This window comes from Clarias gariepinus, chromosome 6 (genome assembly GCF_024256425.1).
Source record: "Clarias gariepinus isolate MV-2021 ecotype Netherlands chromosome 6, CGAR_prim_01v2, whole genome shotgun sequence".
In the NCBI taxonomy this organism is placed as follows: domain Eukaryota; kingdom Metazoa; phylum Chordata; class Actinopteri; order Siluriformes; family Clariidae; genus Clarias; species Clarias gariepinus.
This window is the reverse complement of record NC_071105.1, coordinates 16481121-16503380: the sequence shown is the minus strand read 5'-3', so window position 1 is coordinate 16503380 and position 22260 is coordinate 16481121. Positions and strand designations below refer to the sequence as shown.

General features: G+C 37.4%; 1 protein-coding gene across 5 annotated transcripts in view; it reads right to left on the bottom strand.

The window, feature by feature from the left end:
* Window positions 1-13919, bottom strand: part of st3gal3a (ST3 beta-galactoside alpha-2,3-sialyltransferase 3a) — a 52221-nt gene extending 38302 nt beyond the window's left edge. For 4 of the 5 annotated variants that reach the window (XR_008360783.1, XR_008360785.1, XM_053497827.1 and 1 more), the window contains exons 1-2: window positions 13699-13919; window positions 4042-4187 (exon numbers count right to left, since the gene is read on the bottom strand). Coding sequence is in view for 2 of the 5 variants with exons in the window: in XM_053497827.1 (XP_053353802.1) it covers window positions 4042-4159 (118 nt within the window). In the remaining 3 variants the exon portion in view is untranslated. The other variant, XR_008360784.1, reaches the window with a different exon arrangement.
* Between the last annotated feature and the right edge of the window lie 8341 nt (window positions 13920-22260).

Here is a 22260-nt window from a genome sequence, read left to right as displayed (position 1 = left end):
ATGCATTAAAAGCTTCCGATCGGCCATTTTCCTCCAAGCTCTACAAGCAAATGAGTCTCAAAAACCATTTTAATTGAATCGGCACACAGGTATTGTGATCATATTATATCGGGTGAGGACTGTTGATTCCCATCCTTAGTGTTAAGACGTCTGATAATACTGAGGAGAGGTAAAAGCACATGAAGCAATTAAAATTTTTTTTTAAGCTTTCAGTAGACTTATTGAGGTACACCAATCAGCCATAACACTTTAGTGAAGAGGAGATACACAATATTAGGCTGTTTTAATATTATGGTAATCCATTTTAAAGCTTCATGCTTTTGAGGCTCTTTATGCTTCCTACAAATTATTCTGCACCATTCACGGTAATCAAGATCTGAGTTAGTGATCAAAAGACCACCTGAGTTTAAAACAGAGAAGCGCTGCTTGGACCCTGAGCAAGACCTTTAACCCTCAACAGCACAGCTGTGCTCGGCGCTCTGTATCCTGTTACCATTTTAAGTCACTTTGAATAAATGCTTCTGACAAACAAAATATTGTAAATATAATGTAAAAGCACCTCATTTTCAGCACTTCTCACAGCCATGTACTTGGAATGGATTAGCCGTCACTGACAGTCGCTTTGAATAAATACATCTGTCCACATTAATGAATTTATATTGCAGCTGTGTATGATTAAGGATCGGTTAAGCCAAAATAAATCCAATTTGGCTTATTCACATATGTGTGAGTTTTTCATCTGCCAAGCAATACCATTTGTACATAAATATGTTTTCATAAAATATCAGGATAAATCTGCAATAAAATTGTATTTAATTAATTGCAAGGTATTAGTAAAAACTGAGGTTAGTGATGACTGAATAAACAGTTATACATTTCATCTTTTGAAACAACAAAAATGATTTTGTTATAAATTAAATAATAAAATAAATGCATAAATAATATAGAAAGGATTATTAAAATTTTCACAAATTCTTGCTATATCGGAATGCAATCCGTGCTGATGTTTTTAACACATAATGTTGCAGTATAACATTGGAAAGTCTATACTGAGTTCCCACATGACTTTTAGTTTTTGTATAAAATGAATTTTGGCTCTATGCAACCCCCTCAGACATTGTCAATTTTCTTCTATTTACACACACTTACACACATGCGCACTTACACGCACTTACATGCACACACACGCACGCACGCACACACACACAACATAGCAGTTATCCTAAATCTTCATGATGTTTTTTTTTACTGAATTGCATGATGGCCATTACTCCAGACACAAATATCAAAAAAGGATCACTTCAGTGTTCAAAGGAAGGCTTCAGTGACGGTAGATGAGCTCCCTCCTCTGGTCAGCGCTAGTAAACCTTTCCTATACAACTTTTTCAATTTCCAAATGGGAAAAATCCAACACATAAAAACAAACAAACAAACAAAAAAAAGTGTTTAGATGTGCAGTCTCTACAGTTCTATCAGGTGTCACTCACAAAAAAATCAAACTGAAATAATAACCTAAAGAGGTACCTCTGAAGGAAGCAAACAGACAACACTCTTTACCTTGCCCTAGAGTGTCTGTGTCTCCAACGTTTATAGCTGTAAAATGTTTAACAGTATGGAAAAGTCAAGGTTTAGCAAAAATAATGAAGACTTGCTGCATATGTACTGATAGTACGTCACGCAAATGTGTGTAGTTCCCAAGCGCTTGGACAACAAGGTTGTTTCTAAATCTGAAATCCGAGACTTCTAGTTTGTTTACACATAATTAAACAAACCAGAAAACAACTGAGAGGCATCAAGATCTCTAAACTGGATTCATTCTGTGGTCAAAAATACAGTAAACATCTGTAAACGAATCTACACCGAGAGTATGAACAAAGAGCTAGCACCGAATTACTAAACAGATAAATACATCATAATTACATCATACATTATAAATACATCATACATCACACCCACACTGCATATCACATGCAGCTTTTATTTTCATATTCTGGCTGTGAGATTAAACTGACCAGAACACATTACAATTTCTCTGTGCTACAGCTCAGCTCTTTGCCTTAGTTCTACTGAGAAAAAACATGCTTCCTGCGGCCCAAAATACGCAGCATGTTTACTTCACTTCCTGCAGCTGAGTTATTTCAGGATAGAATCGCTTTACTCACTGCAACTGATCCAAGCTAAAGGTCAGAAGAAAGAGGACAGAGCCTACCTTACTCAGACGCAGTTACACATGTTTCACAGCAGTGCGTCACTGCCGAGTTCTTGTCAGGGTGCTCGGCCCCTTATGTAGACGTGAAAGGAACTTTTTCAATGCTCTATTAATCATTTCGATGCTCCCAACTTGACTGTGCACCAGTGCATAAACAAGATTCATAAAGACATGGATGAGCAAGTTTGGTGTGAAAAAACTTGTCTGGTCTGAGTCCTGACCTCAACCTGATAGAACACCTCTGGAATGAATTAAAGTGGAGACTATGTGGCCTTCTTGTCCAACATCAGTGTCTTTGTCTTTAAAAACTACAAAATATATATCAAGCATAAAAATAAAGTATAAAAATGTCCAAAAAAAAAAAAAAAAAAAATTATATATATATATATATATATATATATATATATATATATATATAAATTGCACATCATGGCGGCACTGCAATTAACTTTTTTTTCATATATATATATGGTAAAGTGATGACAGTGCTAATAATATTAATTGTGCAAATACCTAAGTAGAGCAGCATGAAAATAACAAAATTGAGCCTGTGTAATGGAAAAATATGCAATAATTGCAAAGTAACTGCAGTGGTGGCTCAATTGGTTAAGGCTGTGGGTTACTGAGCTATAGATCAGCAGGTCAAGGGGTTTATGCTCCAGCACTGGCAAATTGTCTTTGTTGTGCCCTTGAGTAAGGCCCTTAATTCTATCTGCTCCAGGAGCACTGTAACCTGGCTGACTGTGCGCTCTGACCCCAGCTTCCTAACTGGTATTTGAGAGAAAGTTATTTTTGAGAAAGTTATGCATGTAACACTATGATGTATATAGCAGATGAGCCTTAGCCTAGATGTCCCAGTCTACATTCCCATGCCCTTGTAGTCAGCCTAATAGCTCTGGTAACTAAGCCTGTCAGTTGAGTAGCTCTGCGCCAGAAGTCTTCCACTGAACACACTCGAACCAGCTCTCCTCACCATCTTGTCCCATTGTGTGGCATACCTGCTTTTGAGGCTACCCCCAGCTCGTCACCGAATAGAAAGGTACACTGGCAATGACCAACTGATAAAAGCTTATTACAGATGTTAAAGGATTCTAGTCTCCTCAGGAATAACACAAGGCTCCGGCCATTCTTATAAAGATAGTTAGTGTTCACTGACCAGTCCAGTTTGTCATCTCAACATCCATTTTATCAATGGAGAGAGGTAACGGGAGACCCGGACCGACAAAAGTAAATAACTGTCTCTTTGGTCTTATTGATGTTCAGCTGTAGCTGTTTTAGAATGCACCACGCCACAAAGTCATACACTACTACTGTACTGAGATAGTCTTGTGATTTAGATCACCAGATTTGAATCCACCTGCATGTCAGTCAGCTTGTTTATGAGAGCTGGATTATGCTGAAAGCACTGGTAAAATAAAAGAATAAATAAAAAACCATGATCCTCACAGCAAATTAAAAAAGGTAGTATTAGCGTGACTCTTTTGTCTGAGAGGCAGAAGATCTTCTCTTCAACAGAACAGAAGAAAAGATTACAACTAGATGGGTTCCATATCCACAGAATAAACTATTTAAAAAAAACTTATGAATGAGAAAAAAAAAAGTAAAAAGCAACAGAAACCAAAAAAAATATAAAAAGAAAGAACACACATACTAAGCTACTGAATAGGTTGGCACTCACGTCGCCGCCTGGAAGTCAATAATTAAACTTGTTAACAGTAAACATAATATAATAAACCTATAAATGTAAATCTGCAGTAAATTGGGGGGGGCAATGGGGGGAATGGGCGGAGTAAAATGCAAAAACGAAGAAAGAGAAAAAAATAAGTACTAACGTGGTCTTTGGACCCAGATGAGGAGGTGCAGTCTCACAGATGAATAGTACAGGAAGCCGAGCACCAGCATGGGACAAAGCACCAGCATCACATTCCTCGTGGGCTTCATCGCTCTCATCTCTCATTTGCCATCTTCAGATCATCATCTGACAGAAAGAGACACACATGATCTAGCCACATGAACCAGACACGTGTCACAGCTGAATGTTTAACTTAGTATTTTTAGGTTTCCCAATGTGTTTTAACATTTTGGTTTTGAGAAAGGAAATGTTAGCAGAGTGAGCTAAACAAGCAAATCATAGCAGCAAGACAGGAAGACACATTGGCACACACCCAAACACTACTGTTTTTGTGTGTGTGTGTATGTGTGTGTGTGAGGGACGGTGGGGCGTGATTTTTATGCTGTAGTTGTTTCCTTGAACAAGTGCAAAAGCTAATTTTTAAAAGAAAATTCTAGAATTCTAGCAAACTCCTTAAATTTCTTGTTTAGTATAAAATTAATACTTTATGATAAATACAATATTCTTATACTAAACAAAAAATTGCCTTTTTTTTTTTAATTTATCATCTTAAAATTATTTAAAAACAAACTATGCCTATATGCATATTTTATAGGCCCAGTCCCCTATACAATATATTGATTCTTGGGTGGTTATCCGATTATAATTGCAATTCTATGAGTATCGTGATTTTATATAAATCCCAACTGTAATAAATTATTTTATTGCATTTAAAAAAGTTTAATGATTAATTAAATGTAACCCGTTCCTTATAACATTACTTTTCTCACAGCAGCATTTAAACAATACAAAGCAACTTTAAATACAAGAGTCCTTCAGGCATAATTATTATTTCTAAACAAACATTCATATAATTCACTTCTAACACGTGATGAAAATTGTTAATTTTTGAGCCGTAGGATTATAAAGAAATGTTTTTCCTCCTCAAACGCACCCAAAATATATGAATCACAGTTCAAACTCATAACTGAACTGATCCCTAGTATTTTACCTGTAATTAAAATTTATTGCAGCCTTTTGCAATTAAATAACTGGTCCATAGTGGATTTTTCTATTAATGCTGCTAGATGTATAGCACAATCTTTTTTTAATTATTTTTTTAATGACTAAACAAAATATCTAATCTTACTCTACAAATAATGTTAATCTATCCCTCTGTCCATTCAAGCTGATGCCTTTAACAGTTGTCCATAATGACCTATGACCTCATACCTTTGCCCTCATACTCTAACCCTAACCATAACCCAAGGGAAGCTCAGTTGCTGAGGCAAAACCGCAGGCACTGACACTCAATGGCTTTGGGCTGTGGGAGAAACCAGAGCACCCAGAGGAAACACACACTGCATAAGAATATGCCAAATCTATGTGTGTATCAGCTGACAGGAAATGAGATTTAAACTTTCCTGAAAGTGAGAGTCGACAGTGCTAACTACTATGATGTGGTGTCCTAATGTTAATAGTGATTGAACAAAAAAAAAAAAAAAAAAAAAAAAAACTTTGTTTCCTGTCCTGTGCATACAATTAAATTTTATTTGTATAGCGCTTTTAACAATTGTCATTGTCGCAAAGCAGCTTCACACAATCAAAGGAATTATTTAAGTTTGTATGGAATGTGAATGTGTATGAAACCATACACACCTGGTACTAACCATGCTGGAGTCTTCTTAAACTTAAGAGGGAAACAGTTTTAGTCTCTATTTTCTGTGGTAATATTTCTGGATTTTTAAAGAGCTTATCCTGATTATTTTTAACAGTAAAACGCAGAAGAAAAAAATCTATATGACAAGTATAATTCGAATTACCTAAATATTGTTTAATTAAATCAAATTTCCTCTAAACATTACCGTTGACATTAAAGTTAACCCTAAATAAGGTTTGCTTATAAAGTATCAAGGAGATGTTCCTGAGCACTGCCCTACCACCAGATGTTGTTCTAGAATAAGGGGAAAACAATCCATGAGCAGCTAAGGAAGTAGCATCGATAGAGATACATCCACTAACTAAAAGAAAGACGATGGTATGCCTTATCATATAATGCAAATTCCTTACCATAGTTTCTCCTTAAGGCAGCTTTTACCCCTGGCTGAATCCAGTAAGGCGGTGTGAAAGGTAATATTTACCTTAAACAACTGAAGTAATCCTGAGCGTAGATAAAACAGCCACCTGCCTAATGATATGATATACATTAGCATACACATGTGTTTGCTTCTGAGAATGTACACAGTTATTTCTGCGCTTCATCCCTGTTTCAGCCACTGCTACAGTTTCACTGTAAACCAATAGCTCAAGATGACTCCTGTATCAGCTCCTACATTACAGATCAAACTCTCTCCAAGCACAGCCTCATCACTCAATACCACAAAACAACAAGAAATAAGATGCTCCCATCTAGAGAAGCACCAACTCCAATTTTCTTGGACGATACTGATTTTAATTTTTTCAAGTCCTACCTGTCGATTCAGATTTTCTTTTTCCTTCAAGATCTATACCTGAATAGATCTATACCAGCATACAAAAACACACTGTAACTTTCAAAAACAAATTCACTTATACATACATGATAAAACATGGCAAATTAAACAACTTTTACTTTTTCTTCAAAAGATTACTCGACTTTCTCAAGTTACTTATGAGGATTTTTTATTAACTGAAAGTTAATATTCTACAGTAAGCCTAAGGGTTATGATGTTTTCTGCTTGAACTGCCATTTACCTTTAAGGGGCGGGAATGAATCATGATTGATGGGGTATGCAGAGATGAAATAATATTATATATATATATATATATATATATATATTAGTGCTGTCAATCGCTATTTTTTTTTTTTTAACTAATTAATCGCACAATTTTTTGCAATTAATCGCGATTAATCACAATTAAAAGATTGAAACTTTTTGGACATGTAAATGTAAATAATTAATGTAAACTCAAGACAATGAAGCTATTTAAATTTAAATATGATTGTTTATTGGAATTTTTGTTTAACATGTAACACAGATTTTCTCATGTAAACAACATACCTGCAATAAACCATCAATATCCTCCAAATTAACTGTTGGCTTGAAAGCCATATTTATTACAGAAATAAAAACACAGGTATGTGCCATTTGTGTCATTTGAATTTTAAAACAATCAATGCAATTTACATTGGCGAGGCCCTGTAGAGATTGTTTCGGTGGGGTGTTTTGCTTTTAAATGATATGTCAAAGACGAATTACTTCTGTGGTATTTAAATTCCGCTTTGCAAAATGTACAGACTACTTTTGTTTTATCCACAGAACCATCCGGCAGAGTTTTATACTGAAACTTTCCGTCTAAAAGTCCTTCCTTGGTCTTATCCATACTTCTTTGCACGTTGAACACACGTCGGCCACAATAGGAAATTTAAAATTAAAAAAATTGCGTAAATTCAACATACAAATATTATGAAAATTTCAATATTGGAGACTCATGGTGTCACAATCTAATCAAATAATTAACTCAAAACACCTGCAAATGTATCCTGAGCCTTTAAAAGGAGAGTCCTTGTGTCTGGTTCACAAGGAGTGGACTGCAGCTGGAGTCGGTGCTTCAAGAGGCATCACACACACAGATGTATCCAGGACATGGGCTACAACTGTCGCATTCCATGTGTCAAGCCATTCTTGAACCAAAGACAACATCAGATGTGTCTTATCTGGTCTAAAGACAAAAAGGAATAGATTGTTGCTCAGTGGACCAAAGTCCTCTTTTCGGATAAACATAACTTTTGCATTTCATTTGAAAATCAAGGCCCCAGAGTATTGAAGAAGAGAGGAGAGACACAGAATCCAAGTTGCTTGAGGTCCAGTGTAAAGTTCGCACAGTCAGTGTTGGTTTGGGGAGCCATGTCATCTGCTGGTGTTGGTCCATAGTGTTTTATCAGGTCCAAGTTCAGGGAAGCATCTTTACCAGGAAGTTTTAGAGCTTGTCATGGTTCCCTCTGCTGACCAGCTTTATAAGGATGCTGATTTCATTTTCAAGCAGGACCATACAGATTTATGAGGTATTGTGAAGAGGAAGATGCAAGACACCAGACCCAGCAACGCAAAAAAGCTGAAAGTAGCCATCAAAGCAATCTGGGCTTCCATAAGACCTCAGCAGTGCCACAGACTGATCTCCTCCATGCCACACCGCATTGCTGCAGTAGTTTATGGCAAAGGAGCCCCGACCAATTATTGAGTGCAGTACATGTTTATATTTTTTAATAGTCCAACATTTCTGTGTTAAATTTTTATTTTTTTTTTATTGGTCTTAGGCAATATTTAATGTTACAATTTTCTGAGATATTAAATTTTGGATTTTCATTAGCTGTAAGCCATAATGATTAAAATCACAGGAAATAATTTCTTAAAATATATCAGGCTGTGTGTAACGAATCTACTGTATATATGAGTTTTACTTCTTCAATTGAATTACTAAAATAAATAAAATTTTTAGACAATATGCACATATTGACCCTTTGCAGAACCTTAATGTAATTGTGAATAAAAGTCTTTGACACTTATAAACTACTTAACAAAAGAGCTAATAAAGATTTGGATATTTTTTTATAATTGTTTTTTTTTTACTTCATCCCTATCACATTGAAATATGTTTTAATTTAATAGAACATTTAATTTGATGTTATCTAAACATTCCAGTCTGCTTAAACGAAGACTTCCTCACTTCCTGCTATATCGATCCCCTTCTCATAATGACCTCATGGGTATTTCCCTCAGGATTCATTTGTACAGTTCCAGCTACATACATTTCCTTGCGTACAAAAGGTCGGAGACGTAACTACCAGGACTGAATAGGAAGATTCGGCCTATTTTGCTATTTTACCAGAAATTATTAGTTTACAGCTGGATTTAAAAAACATTGAGTGGTTTGCTTCGGTTATATTGTTGCGTTTCAATTATTGTCAGTGGTATAGACTTTGATGATTTGAGATATCCGTTTTAAATAGGGAGGAAGAAACATGCGTACAGCTCTATTCAATTTTCATTCAACATTCTCATTTTTATCAGAGACTTCTGCAACCAATCCATGTAGTCACTCACATTATCCAACCAGAAAGAGGAAAGAAAATATGTGAAAATATTTGTTTCTCCCTTATTTTATCCTAAAAAAAAGTAAACATTCAGAAATCTGTAGTTTAGTGGTTATGACTTGTGCTCGGTGGGGTTGGGATTTAAAACCCTCATTAATAATCACAGTTGAGCAAAAGCTTACGTATACCTTAATACTACATAATCTTCAACGTCTGTTTGTTGTATGTTTAAATGCTAAAATAATAATGAAACTCAAATAAGGATTAATGCAAACATTGTACAGAAAGTAATGCAAAAATAGCAATAAATCTTTATTAACTGAAATAGAATGTTCAAATTGTAAATGTTGAGTAACTTTTCCTCTATACAAGGGTACTACTCAACATAGTCTCCTACTTAAATGATGCATTTGTGCCATCTTTAAACCAAGCTCTCTAATCCTCTGTGAAACTCCCAACAGTTGCAGGTGATGTTTGCGGAGATTAAACCAAAAAGTTTAAAGAAACCGAAACTAAAATGATAGACCAACATTGCATCAAAGGGGAGTTTCAAAGAGGTTTCAAAAGTTGAGTTCAATGATAGCATAGAAGAAAAGGAGTTACTCTATCGACATGTGCAATTTGAATGACCTATGTCAGTTAATAAAAAGATTACTGTATGTCCACTTTTGCATTAATTTCAGTACAGCCCTCTTAATAACATGTGAAGCATTGGAAAGTAGTTGAAGCTTTCAGATGCAAAAAGTAAACGCACACCCACAGTTTTATGATCAAACGTACGTGCCAAAATTTGCTGCATTATTATGACTAGTTTTTCGTTTACTAGTTTTGAGAATAGAATATACTTAGGTTTAAAAAATTCTTTATTTTCAAAGAGGTCGGTTGATGTCGAGTCTGAGACTTTGTCCACAGGTACACTGGGTTTTCTGTGCTTTCTGGCTTTTAGTCCACACACGAAATCCATTTGAGGTAACTAAAGAGTGACATTCTGAAAAACCATTTTCAAGGTTATCTTCAACACCTGCTGGTTAGACGAATTTTGAAAGCACGTTTTTTGTATTTTCATGTGGTTCATGTGGGGGTTTTGTTTGTGGGTGGGGGAAAAAAAAAAAAAAAAAAAAACACAGTTTAAAAAAAATTACCTGTGTATGTGTGGACTAGGCCTGAGGGAGGTCTTTCCCAGAGACAAAGAGCTATGAATCTTTAAATCACCCCCCCCCCCTTTAAAGTTAACAGAATTATATTTTAGTTTAAAAAAGGGTAAAACAATCAGATGATCTTGTCGACCTGGGCCTTCTGAAAGCCGTTTAGAGATCTGCTGAGAATAATAATTCTCTCTTTCTTTGCCTGGGCAAAGTGTTACTCTTGAAGTAAACGTCAACAAAGTATTAATGATTTATTAAAGGCTAACCCTTACTTGCTGAAAAAGAGTATGCAACAAATATTTTGGTGCATAGATTTGATCATACAACGCATGTTTGTTTAGCAGGAATTACTGGTTTGTTTTAAAGATGAAATACTGAAACAATTTTTTGGTCTAAATATGGCAGTGATATGTCTGACAACTGTTAGCTATGTGAAATAACTCGAACATAATTCAATATAAACGCTTTACCTAACCCAAAGGGTAAGTCAAAATTATCCGCACTCCGGCTGTAGAATTTATTTAAAATAACTTTTAGCAAAAACAAATATATAATTTATCGATATAATCTCCTTGATTTTTAATACACTTTGTCCTTGTCAACAAGCTTTCATATTCCCCTTATTAGAGATGATTTAGGCTGAGCTGCAAGCCAGGAATGCTTTGCTGTCTTTACTTCTTTCTCAAAAGTAAATCAAACAGGTGAAAGGCCGATGAAGCAAGATCATGACTATAGGGAAATTGCTTCAACAAAGTTTTTGCCATGTCGACAGTATGGGCAGAAGTGTGTGAACGTGCACCGTCACTGTGTCACGGGTGTACTTGTGCAACATTTCTTGAACTTCTCTACAAACTTCTTCATACAAAACTTTCTTTATACTGCGCACAAAGTCTCCGATAAATACCAGCAACAGATACACCCTCAGAACACAAAAATCACTGCACTTTGCCCTTTTTTTATGTAAATCACAAGTGGAGCATCCGTTTCTGTTCGTAGTTACATATGCAATGATGTTACACGGTCACACCTGCACAGCAGTGACTAGGGAGACAGTAGCCTTGAATAAAAAGCGCTGATAAGATGACTTCTGTTAAGTGCACTTAACAGAAGTTTTAATATACCTGGAGTGCGTACAACTTTTGACTCATCCTTGCACATAAGACCCTGCAAAATAATTTAAACAACTTTAGAACAAGGTACAGGCACATTAGATCGCTAGAATTATTGAGGTTCTGGTTGATCAGTGAATTAAAGAAAACACATATGGATTACACACTAGATCGTGACTGAGCACCATTGGGTCAGTTATCTAATGAATGAATGAATAAATTGATTAATTAATAAAAGCAAAGAGTCAGTGGGTGTAATCCTCTGGAGTACATCTGAAGCAGTGATATCAGACCAATGACCAGTAGCATATTCACACCTGCACAACAGTAACTGAAGTCAGTCAGACAGCGGATGAATTTGACTCAGCCTTGTATGTGTGTGTGTAATTATATATAAAAGATACGATATGCGCCAAAATATACAGTATTGAAACTCGCGCATCTCGGATATGCATTAATGTTTGTCAACAAGGCATAGCTCAAGACACATTTGTTCCCTGTAGTGAAAAGGAAAATGTGTTGCAGATGGGTCTCTCAATGTTGGAAAAAATATTTACAGTTCAGTATAATTTTCACATATACGGAGGTGGTTGTGGCAGAACAATTCCTTCCCATACCCGCCCCATTCCTCCGGTTTTACACCACCTGATGCCTACATGTGGGAAATGTTACAGGAAACTGTAATGTTCAACTGTGAAGATCTGCCAAGAACCATGCCTGCATTACACAAGCAAATTGTCTTCTTTTGCATGGGTCTGCAACAACCTTTGTTCCGCAGATTCTCAACCAGCACGATATGAACGATATGAACACTGACTACAGCGAGGTGGTGCACACACACTTCGAACATTTACATTACACATACCGAGTTCAATTAACATGCTAATAGTGTTAGTTTCTTTCAGGAAAAATAAACAGATAAAACAAAGGTAATATTGTATAACTTTTCATTTCAGAACTGTATAGTTTGGCACACACACACACACACACACACAGAGGTGTCAAGTAACGAAGTACAAATACTTCGTTACCTTACTTAAGTAGAAATTTTGGGTATCTATACTTTACTGGAGTAATTATTTTTCAGCCGACTTTTCACTTCTACTCCTTACATTTTCACGCAAATATCTGTACTTTCTACTTCTTACATTTTAAAAATAGCCTCGTTACTCCATTCTCCATGTTTATTTCAGCTTGTCATTCAAAAAACAAAACAAAAAACATTCGGATAAATCGCGCCATTCGGATGGAGCAAATTCAATTGTGGTTGGATGAGAAGTATAAACATACCATTCTGACACCCTATTGGTTGGTACGCGATCCATCGCACCTGCACATGACACGTCACACACTCCAGCAAGGACGTTTGAAGGAAGGTAACAGGAATGATATATATTTATATATATATTTATTTATTTAGTATTATTTTTTTTGATTAATCTATTAATTAATTTATTCTGACAGCCCTAATGTTTACTGTAAACAACCATACAAGGGTAATTGTTACTAAGCCTGCCCTGGGTACACTCATTTTCTTGTATAGAAATGTCTGATCTCCACACAACTGTCTAATCCCCACAAGCATGTCCACTGTCCAAATAAGTGTCTGATCTCCGCCATAAGTGCCTGTCTGAAATCTGCCATAAGTGCCTGTCTGAGTCCCCAGGCCCACAGAGATGCCTGATCTCCACAGAAGTGTCTGATCTTCTTGCTCTTCCTATTTGACAGGAAGTTGCATTACCAACACAAAAGGTAAAGGCAGCAGACACATCTTAAAATCAAATGTTTAAATGAGAATATTGCATATTTTGTAACAATGTACAAGAAATAAACATCAAGAAAGACAACTGAATTAGAAAGGGTTTTCAAATTTTGACTGTTAGACTGTTAGTGCACACTGAACACTTGGTCAGGACACAGTCGGTTCCCAATTCACCATCAGAGATCCCCCAGTTCTGCTTCATGTTTAACGTTGCAGTAATAATGTTAAGCACATCACACTCACATGTGGCTGTTTAATCCTTATCTTCCCCATTGTTGCCTAAACAGGGAAACGGGGCTTCAGTCCCAAATGACGCCGTCCTCCCTATCGAGGTGCCTTAAAATAAAGGCTTCTCCAGCTCAATAGACAGCTGTGTGGTGTTTAACCGTTTCCCGATCCCGTTATCTACAGTATACTGTACGTACACAACGCCGATACACACGCCACTGCTTTCACATTCAACTTCAAACCGTTTTGTTCCTTTAATTCGTTGGTAAATGTCCTGACACAAAGTAAAACCGACACAAACAAGTGAAGTTGAATAAAATGTTAACGGTTTATCGTTTACCTTGCGTCGTTTTCTTCTGAAAATAACACACGGAGTAAATGCTGAAAAACACACCCAGGTGATGAGAACACCGTGAAACACACACGGTCATCTTGTTCGCTAACCGTCACAAGTGATTAAAGAAAGGCATTTTAAATCGCATTTTTTAGTCTTCATGCGCAAAAGCAAGACCTATTCCTAACAATCTTCCTCGAGTCATACTCGGTTTTCCCCCTAAAGCAGTACTGCGCATGAGTTAAACCAGCGCATGCGCAATGAATAACAGGCTCGTGAAAGCGGTTCATGTGTGGCTGAGGTGAACTTTAAAAAAAAGGGAAAAAAAAATCTCGGTCACATTTCAGATAGCAAGGTCATGCTTAAAACAAATAAATAAATTTAAATCTATGTATTCAAATATAAACATACACTATAAGCCTTTAAGTACAATACTCTAACATATACTGTATGAGCATCTCACACACATATTGTGTGAACCTTTTCTAAACTGTTGCCACAGGAAAAGGAAGGACACAATGGTCTAATGAGTTTGTTTTCTCTAGATTTAATCTCATTTTACTGCCACTAAGTAGCCCAAACGTGTTCCAGTATGTCATGCTTATTTGCACAAAGACACTGTTTGCAAGGTTTAAGTAGAAAAACTCAAGTGGCCTCCACAGAGCCCTGACCTTCACACGGTAACTCTGACTGTACCACAGGAGTCCTCATCCACCCTCAGTGCTTCTCCTCACTAATGCTCTTGTTACTGAATGATCAAACCACAACCACAATTATAATTAAAACTGAAAGCTTTCCTGGAAGAGTGGCGGTTTCTATAAGAGCAAAAAGTGACTACATCTGGAATCAGAAAGCACATATGGTGTAACTGAACAGATGTCCCAATTTTGGCCACTTAGTTTTTTTTTATCATAAATGATTGGGAAACTGGCATATTGTGTGGGATAATATAAGGAAGATTGAAACTGCCAAATTTACAGAAAAGCTTCTAAGTGAGATTTTGAAAATAAATGTAGTGGTGGCCCCTGCGGGGGGCAATTAAGTACTCACCCCTTAAAAAAGTCATAGCACCCCATTCCTGAATAAGCCGCACGATTTGACACCTCATTCATGGGTCTCTGACAAACGGTGCGGGACTAGTTATGCGCCAAACTTTTATACGGAAAAAGAAGAAAAAGAAAGAAACTAGAGAGATAAAAAAAAAAAAAATACCTAGAGAGCTAAAATTTCTGGAGAAATTTTGTGTGCCTCTGCGACAGCCGGGTCAGTTCTAATTAGCGTGGACACCGTCCAGTGCATGGTCGAGCCTTCTGTTGCATCACAGTCACGGCCGTGATGTCACAAACGAGGCCGGTCCCAATATTAAGTCTATTGGACTTTTTTAGGCGGGAAACAAAATAATAATCCTGTGAGATAACAATAGTAGTGCTTCGCATTACAAGCAGCATTAATAATAAAGTGGAACCTTAGATCACGAGCATAATTCGTTCCGGAAGCTGGCTCGTATTACAAAACACTCGTAAACGAAATAAAATTTTCCCATAAGAAATAATAGAAACTCTAATTATTTGTTCCACAGCCCAAAAAAATAAATACATAAAATAATTAACACAAAATATAAACTAGACATAAAACAAATTAACCTGCACTTTACTTAAAAAAAAAGTAAAAATAAATCCAGACGGATAAGTGTTTCCGTTTGTTCATGCAGGCGCTGCGTATGTGTGTATGTGTGTGTGAAGCTAAAGTAAGAAGCCTATCTGAAAAAATAAACTAGAAATCTCTCTAATGACACTCAATTAAGCAACACACTAATGGAATCACTGCTGTAAATTAAAATAAAACTAATTAACCTGCACTTTACCTTTAAAAAGAATCACGACAGAGCAGTGTTTAGAGCAAAGAGTTTGTGTGTTTCTGTGAAAAGTAGGAGGTGTCTGTGTGTGTGTGTGTGTGTGTGTGGCACAGTGTTCAAAGATGCGCGCGCACACAGACACATAGAGCAGGCTGAGTCTTGAGCAGAGACAGAAATTTTGTTTGTTTTCCAAGTCAAATTTTATTAAAAATCTCTGCTCGTCTTGCGGAACACTCGCAAACCGCGTTACTTGCAATCCAGGGTTCACTGTATAGCTATTAGAACAAAACGCACACAAAACAAAATGCATGCAATATTATGTGAAATGCAACAGTCATTGCAAGGGCCGCAAGAAATCTTGGGCCAAAAAAAGAAAAAGAAAGGAAAAATCTAGATATTATAAGTAATAGTATAGAAAAGTCTGTCAAAATGGATCAGATGCTGGTCCTGAAGGTAAATTCCTCTGGATTGTACATGCATTAGAGAAAGAAAAAGAGAATCAAAGATACAAAGGGTGCAAATTGGCATGACAAATATGGACATTTCTATTGCCAAAGCACAGTCACAAAATAACTATATTTATTTGTTCTTTGTCAACCTTGTGTTCTGACACCTTTCTAAGGAAATTAGCCTTTTCAGCAATTAGAGGTGGAGCAGCTCTTATATCGGATCAAACTACTAGGCTTCACTCCACCATGTGCTTCAATAAGCTTTGTCCACCCATGACCCTGTTGCCAGTTCACAGGTTCGCAAGATCTGTAGCTTTGGAGTTGCTTTGACGCAGTCGCCTAGCCGTTACAATTTGGCCCTTGTTACAGAAGCTACAGTTAAAATATCTTGTGCCAATGGCACCTGAAAGTGGGTTGGTATATTAGGCAGAAAGTGATCGTTTTGTCCCTGAAGTTCATGCGATGGAAACAGAAAGAAAGGGCAAGCGTAAGGATTTGAGTTGTCTTGACAAGGGACAAATTGTGAATACTAAGATGACTGGGTCAGAGCAACTCCAAAACTGAACTCTTGTGGGATGTTCCTGGTCTGCAGTGGTCAGGACCTACCAAAAGTGGTCCAAGGAAGAAAAACTGTAAACTGGCAAAAGGGTCACCGGCAGCTAAGGCTCATTGATGCAAATGGGGAATAAAGGCTGGCCCATGTAGTCTGTTCCAATATAAAAACCAAAGTCATTGCTGTTTTGGTGGCACAGAGGGGGACCTTCTTAATATTAAGTGGCTGATCGCATACACTTGTAGTAGTAATAATCATCATAATAATAACAATAATGATGATGAACAGAGAAATTGCAGTCAAACAAGAATCATTATAGATACAAAAGAAGGGGGAATGAAAAGGAAAAAAAAGATACAGAATATAAAGAGGGTTTGTTCCATCTGTATGATTGTAAAATCTCTCTTCTGCTTGCGAGTCTTTCCTAATCACTTTTGGTAGCCTTGGGGTGTTCACATGTATATAAAAGTTCTACAGGTCAATGACATTTTTTTTGCCATTTTAAATACTGACATGGATTTCCCTCTTTGGATAATACTATGTCACTGCCCTCACTCGCTCATTTTAATGCTCCAGCTGGTCTATAACTTTGCTGCAGTCTGTAAATGCATTTGGTTGTTGATTTATTTTACTAGATTGTTTATCTGTCCTGCCCTATTATGACAGTTCCAATTATCATTCTTTTTTTTTTTGCACGTGATTGATGTCTCATGCATCCGTAAATGTGTGTTAATGTTAAATCAGACTATCCAAATATTATTTCTCTTCACTTGGAGAAAACAAAGTGGCAGAACTTCATGTGGGAGCGCTCGGGGCGCAATACACCTGTGTATGTAAATAAATGATGTAGTGATTTGACCTCTATATAAAAGCTGTTTAAACCTGGAGCTCAGTGATTTTGCTCACATCTTTCACAGATGTGAAAGCGTGAGAAATTGGACATGGACTTGGCAGCTTTGTTGAAATGCCATGGCTGTAAGACATTCCAGGGGTTTGATAGGCAGGAATCTGTTTGTCTCTGAACCTGAAACATAGGTGAAAACTGTAATGTTTCACTGTGAGCTCCCAACAGGCAAAAATTTATTTCTTGTTCAGCAACATTTAACTTCATATTAATGAGAAGTCCAAACTAGCAAAGAAATGCTGGCGACAAAATTCCAGAACACAATGCAGTTACCCAGTGAACTTCATCCGGATTTGTTTAGTGGTTAGCACTGTTGCCTTGAACCTCCAGGGTCTTGGTTCGATTCCCATCTCTGTGTGCATGGAGTTTGCATGTTCTCCCTGTGCTTGGTAGGTTTCCTCCAGTTTCCTCCCACAGTCCAAAGACATGCAGATTAGGCTAACTGGTTCCCAAATTGCCTGTGATATGTGAATGAATATGTGTGTGTGCCTGCACCTTGTCCAGGGTGTACCCCGCCTTGTGCCCTAAATCTCCTGGGATAGGCTCCAGGCTCCCTGCAACTCTGTAATCAGGATTAAGCGGTATAGACAGTGAGTGAGTGATTCTATCATACAGACATTCATATATGCATGCTGAACATGTTCCCTTCCTGACATGCCTTATCCACTGGACAATATTTGCACAGTTATACTGTACAGTATCATATATAACACATCTTAATTATGTACTGCGCTGTCTGCACATTAATTACTCCCGCCCTATACATATCAACCCTTAACCTCATTTACCACATTGCTATTTATTGTAAATAGGCCACTTATGCACTTCTGTTTAGATGCTAATTGCATTTAATTGGTTTTGTACGAGTACTTGCACAATGACGTAAAGTTTAATCTAATCTAATCTATTCTAATCAAATTTCTGACCCTCCACCACAAAAATGCTGACTGCTACTGCACAAATTTAATCCTATTATTAAGCAAAAAAATTTTATACGCCAAAAAGAAAGACTTCCTTCAAGTCTAGCAAAGATGAATATTGTGAATTCTGCAAGCTCCGCCACATTGACATTGATACGAGTACCAGAGATAAAGGTGCATTAGAGTGTCACACAGCTACCAAATGACACAAGGATGATGCTAGCTAAGCATGGTGTACTAATGTATAGTATAGTATAGTAAAGTATAGTGCCGGAAATAACAGAATCCCTGTTGAAAATAATTTATTCTTCACTCAGCATTGTGTATATTCGTGTATGTGCTAATAAATTAGCAGTTATTAAAGTTTCTATGTTGGACCATTTTAGAACCAGAAGATACGAGCACATCACTCCATCTTATTGTCACTTCACTGGCTCCCTATGAAATTCCACATTGATTTTAAAATAATACTTTTGACATTTAAAGCATTAAATGGTCTCGCACCGCAGTATCTAAGTGAATTGCTAGTGTCTTAAAATCCCCCATGCCTACTTCGATCAAAGGATGCAGGCTGCTTATCAGTACCATGTATTATGAACTACAGCATCTGTGGGATGCGTCTGGTGTCCGGGGACAGTTTCACTCTACCATGAAGACGGTTTTGGCCTCGAATGATGTTTACAGCTGTTTCTCTGGAGACTCGACTTGGCTGCAATCGCTCTATAGTTCAGGACTGAAATTTCCTACAAGTCTATCTGGGCCTCCAATAACTACCTGGACTCCATATTAATATCAATTAACATCAACGGTTATGCTGAACTGGCTGCCACCTAACACACAGTATGAATGCAGATCAATTCCTGCTTTTTGTTTCACCCAAATGAGGATGGGTTTCCTGTTGAGTCCGGTTCCTCTCAAGGTTTCTTCCTATTACCATCTCAGAGGGGTTTTCCTTGCCAATGTCACAGCAACATCAGGATCTGACCATTTTGATTCGTACACATTCACATTCCATAAAAACTACACATAACTCTTTTGATTGTTTAAAGCTGCTTTGCGACAATGACACAATGACACTTGTTAAAAGCGCTATACATATACAATTTAAGTGAATATTAGCCTCCATACTCCACATATATACATGTAAACGAAATACAGGATCGTTATTGGATACTGGGAACCATTAACAGTTACTTTCGGAGAGTCCCAAAGTGCTCTGGGAATATTTGGAAAATAACTGTGACATGCATAAGCTTAACTTTTTATTTTTCCTTAGTCGTGTTTTGAAGATGTTCATTGACTATTTTGAGACTTTGGAAGCTAAATCTTTTTGCATCACCTCAGTTTACCACTCACTTACTCAGGGTTATGGGGGGTCTGGAGCCTATCCCAGGAGGCTTAGGGCATGAGGCAGGGTACACCCTGGACAGGGTTCCAATCCATCGCAGGGCACACACATACACACACACACACACACTACAGGCAATTTGGGAACACCAATTAGCCTAATCTGCATGTCTTTGTGGGAGGTAACCAGAGTACCTGGAGGAATCAAACCCAGATCCTGGAGGTGCAAGGCGACAGTGCTAACCAATACACCACCGTGCCGCCTCCTCAATTTGAATGTATGACAGAGTGTCAACTACTTTGCTGTTGTCTACCTTATCCAACACAAGTGCCTCGGCGACAGATACGACTTCTAAGAACACAGCTTCTGCAGCCAAATAGCTAAATTCCCCTTTGAGCAGTTCTGTGAAGCAGTAAAAGCCAGTAGTTTGTCAGACATTGACATGGATGCGCTATATGAAGAATATGCCTCTTTTGAAAAAGGACTTGTCAGTTCAGCAGAAATAAAGAATTAAAACACTGAGGAGAGGTATTTAAAACTCATCCCTCAAACTGATGACCCGCTCAGGAACTTGAAGATCTTTAGTACCGACATATAATCTATTGCCTGCTGCAATGCTCATACAGTACAGAGAGAATGTTTTCAATGATAAACACAACATGGTGAAATAAAAGGTAGACTCAGTCAAGGCAGAGCTCCAAGTCTGCATCAACCATAGGGAATTCACAGTAGTTATTCGTGTCATTAGCCTTTTTAATTAGTTTTAATTTTTAATTAACTTAGTGATTTAGCATCTTAAACAAAACTATGTATCAGCTTGCAAAGGAATCACAGTTAAAGGAAGGGAGTGGTCACTGCCATGGCAAAGTTTTCATTGCCCAAATCCAGGTTCCACATAAATGCACAAAAATGGGCTCTATATTAATGTTGTTTTAATAAAAAAAAAATTATATTTTAAATCACAAGAGTGAGTCGAAAATGATCCGGTTATATTCAACCTTCTATTGGTAGCTCTGTCTTATCTGATTCAAGATTCAAAGATTTTTTTTATTAATCCCAGAGGGAAATTGCTTATGCTAGGTTACAGTTGCTCACAGTTGTTATCTAAGGAAAGGTAATAAAGGTAATAAATAATAATAATAAGCATAAAAAAAGGTCTTAAAACAAAAGGTCCTAAAACAGTAAGTACCAAAAAATATGACCCAAGAGTATTCGTAAGTATTGCACAGTAATCTAGTATATGTATGTAATATTGTATTATCATATGTAATCTTGTATTACATATTTTATTGGGAAGTAGTATTGCACTTATCATATTATTAATACGGATAAGTATTAATGTCCTGTTTTGTTACAGTCAGTGAAAATCCACGTACATGTGTGTATGAGTTACAGAGAAGAGTTGTAAACTTTTATGGCCGTTGGGAGAAAGGATCTCCTGTGGCGCTCTGTGGAACACTTTGTGGTGGTCAGTCTCTGGCTGAAACTGCTCCTCTGTTCAGCGAAAACACTGTATAGCGGGTGAGAAGGATTGTTCAAAATGGATTGTACTTTGGACAGAATCCTTCTCTTCGCTACTACTTCCAGAGTCAAGCTCCATGCCTAGCACAAATCCGGCCTTTTTAATTGACCTGTCCAGTTTGTTCTTATCAGACACCTTTATGTTACCACCCCAATGGACCACAGCGTAAAAAATGACACTCGCCACAACAGTTTTATAGAACATCCGCAGAATGGTGTTACAGACGTTAAAAGACCTGAGACTTCGAAGAAAGTACAACCGACTCTGTCCTTTCTTGTAGAGCTCCGTTGTGTTGAGTGACCAGTCAAGTTTGTTGTCCAGATAGACTCCCAGATATTTGTATTCAGATGTAGGTGATTACTCTCACACCAGGAAACGAAGTCGTCCACTACAGACTGGTACTCAGAGGTGTCACCCTCCTTTATACACCCAACAACCAGAGTCGTCAGAGAACTTCTGCAAGTGGCATGACTCTGAATTATATCTAAAGTCAGATGTATGGAGGGTAAAAAGAAACGGAGACAGTACATTCCCCTGGGGAGCTCCAGTGCTGCACATCACTGTCTCGGACACAAGGTTCTGTAGCCGGACATACTGGGGACGGCAGGTCAGATAGTCCATGAAATCCGCACTTTCCGTTCAAGGCTACTGTCTCACCAGTCGTTGCTATGCAGGTGTAAATGTGTTACATCAGTTCATTTGTAACTGTGGTGCGAGAAAAAATGGAGGACCCACTTGTGGTTTGCACAAAAGAAGAGCAACGTGCAGTGATCCGCGCTTTGTGGGGGATAGGTAATGAATCAACTCACAGAAGGGCATAAACGGAAGCGTTTAGATATCTGCAAATAAAAACTGGACTGGTACTATGAGGACGGTAAAAGTTTCTTAAAGTGACTCATCACTACGAGCCTGTTCACTACTGAGTATGGAACAAAAACATCTAACATAGTTCAAATGTCAACCATCAGCTTGAAAATTGATGCTTACAGTTTTCTGGGAGAGCCAGCATTGGAACAT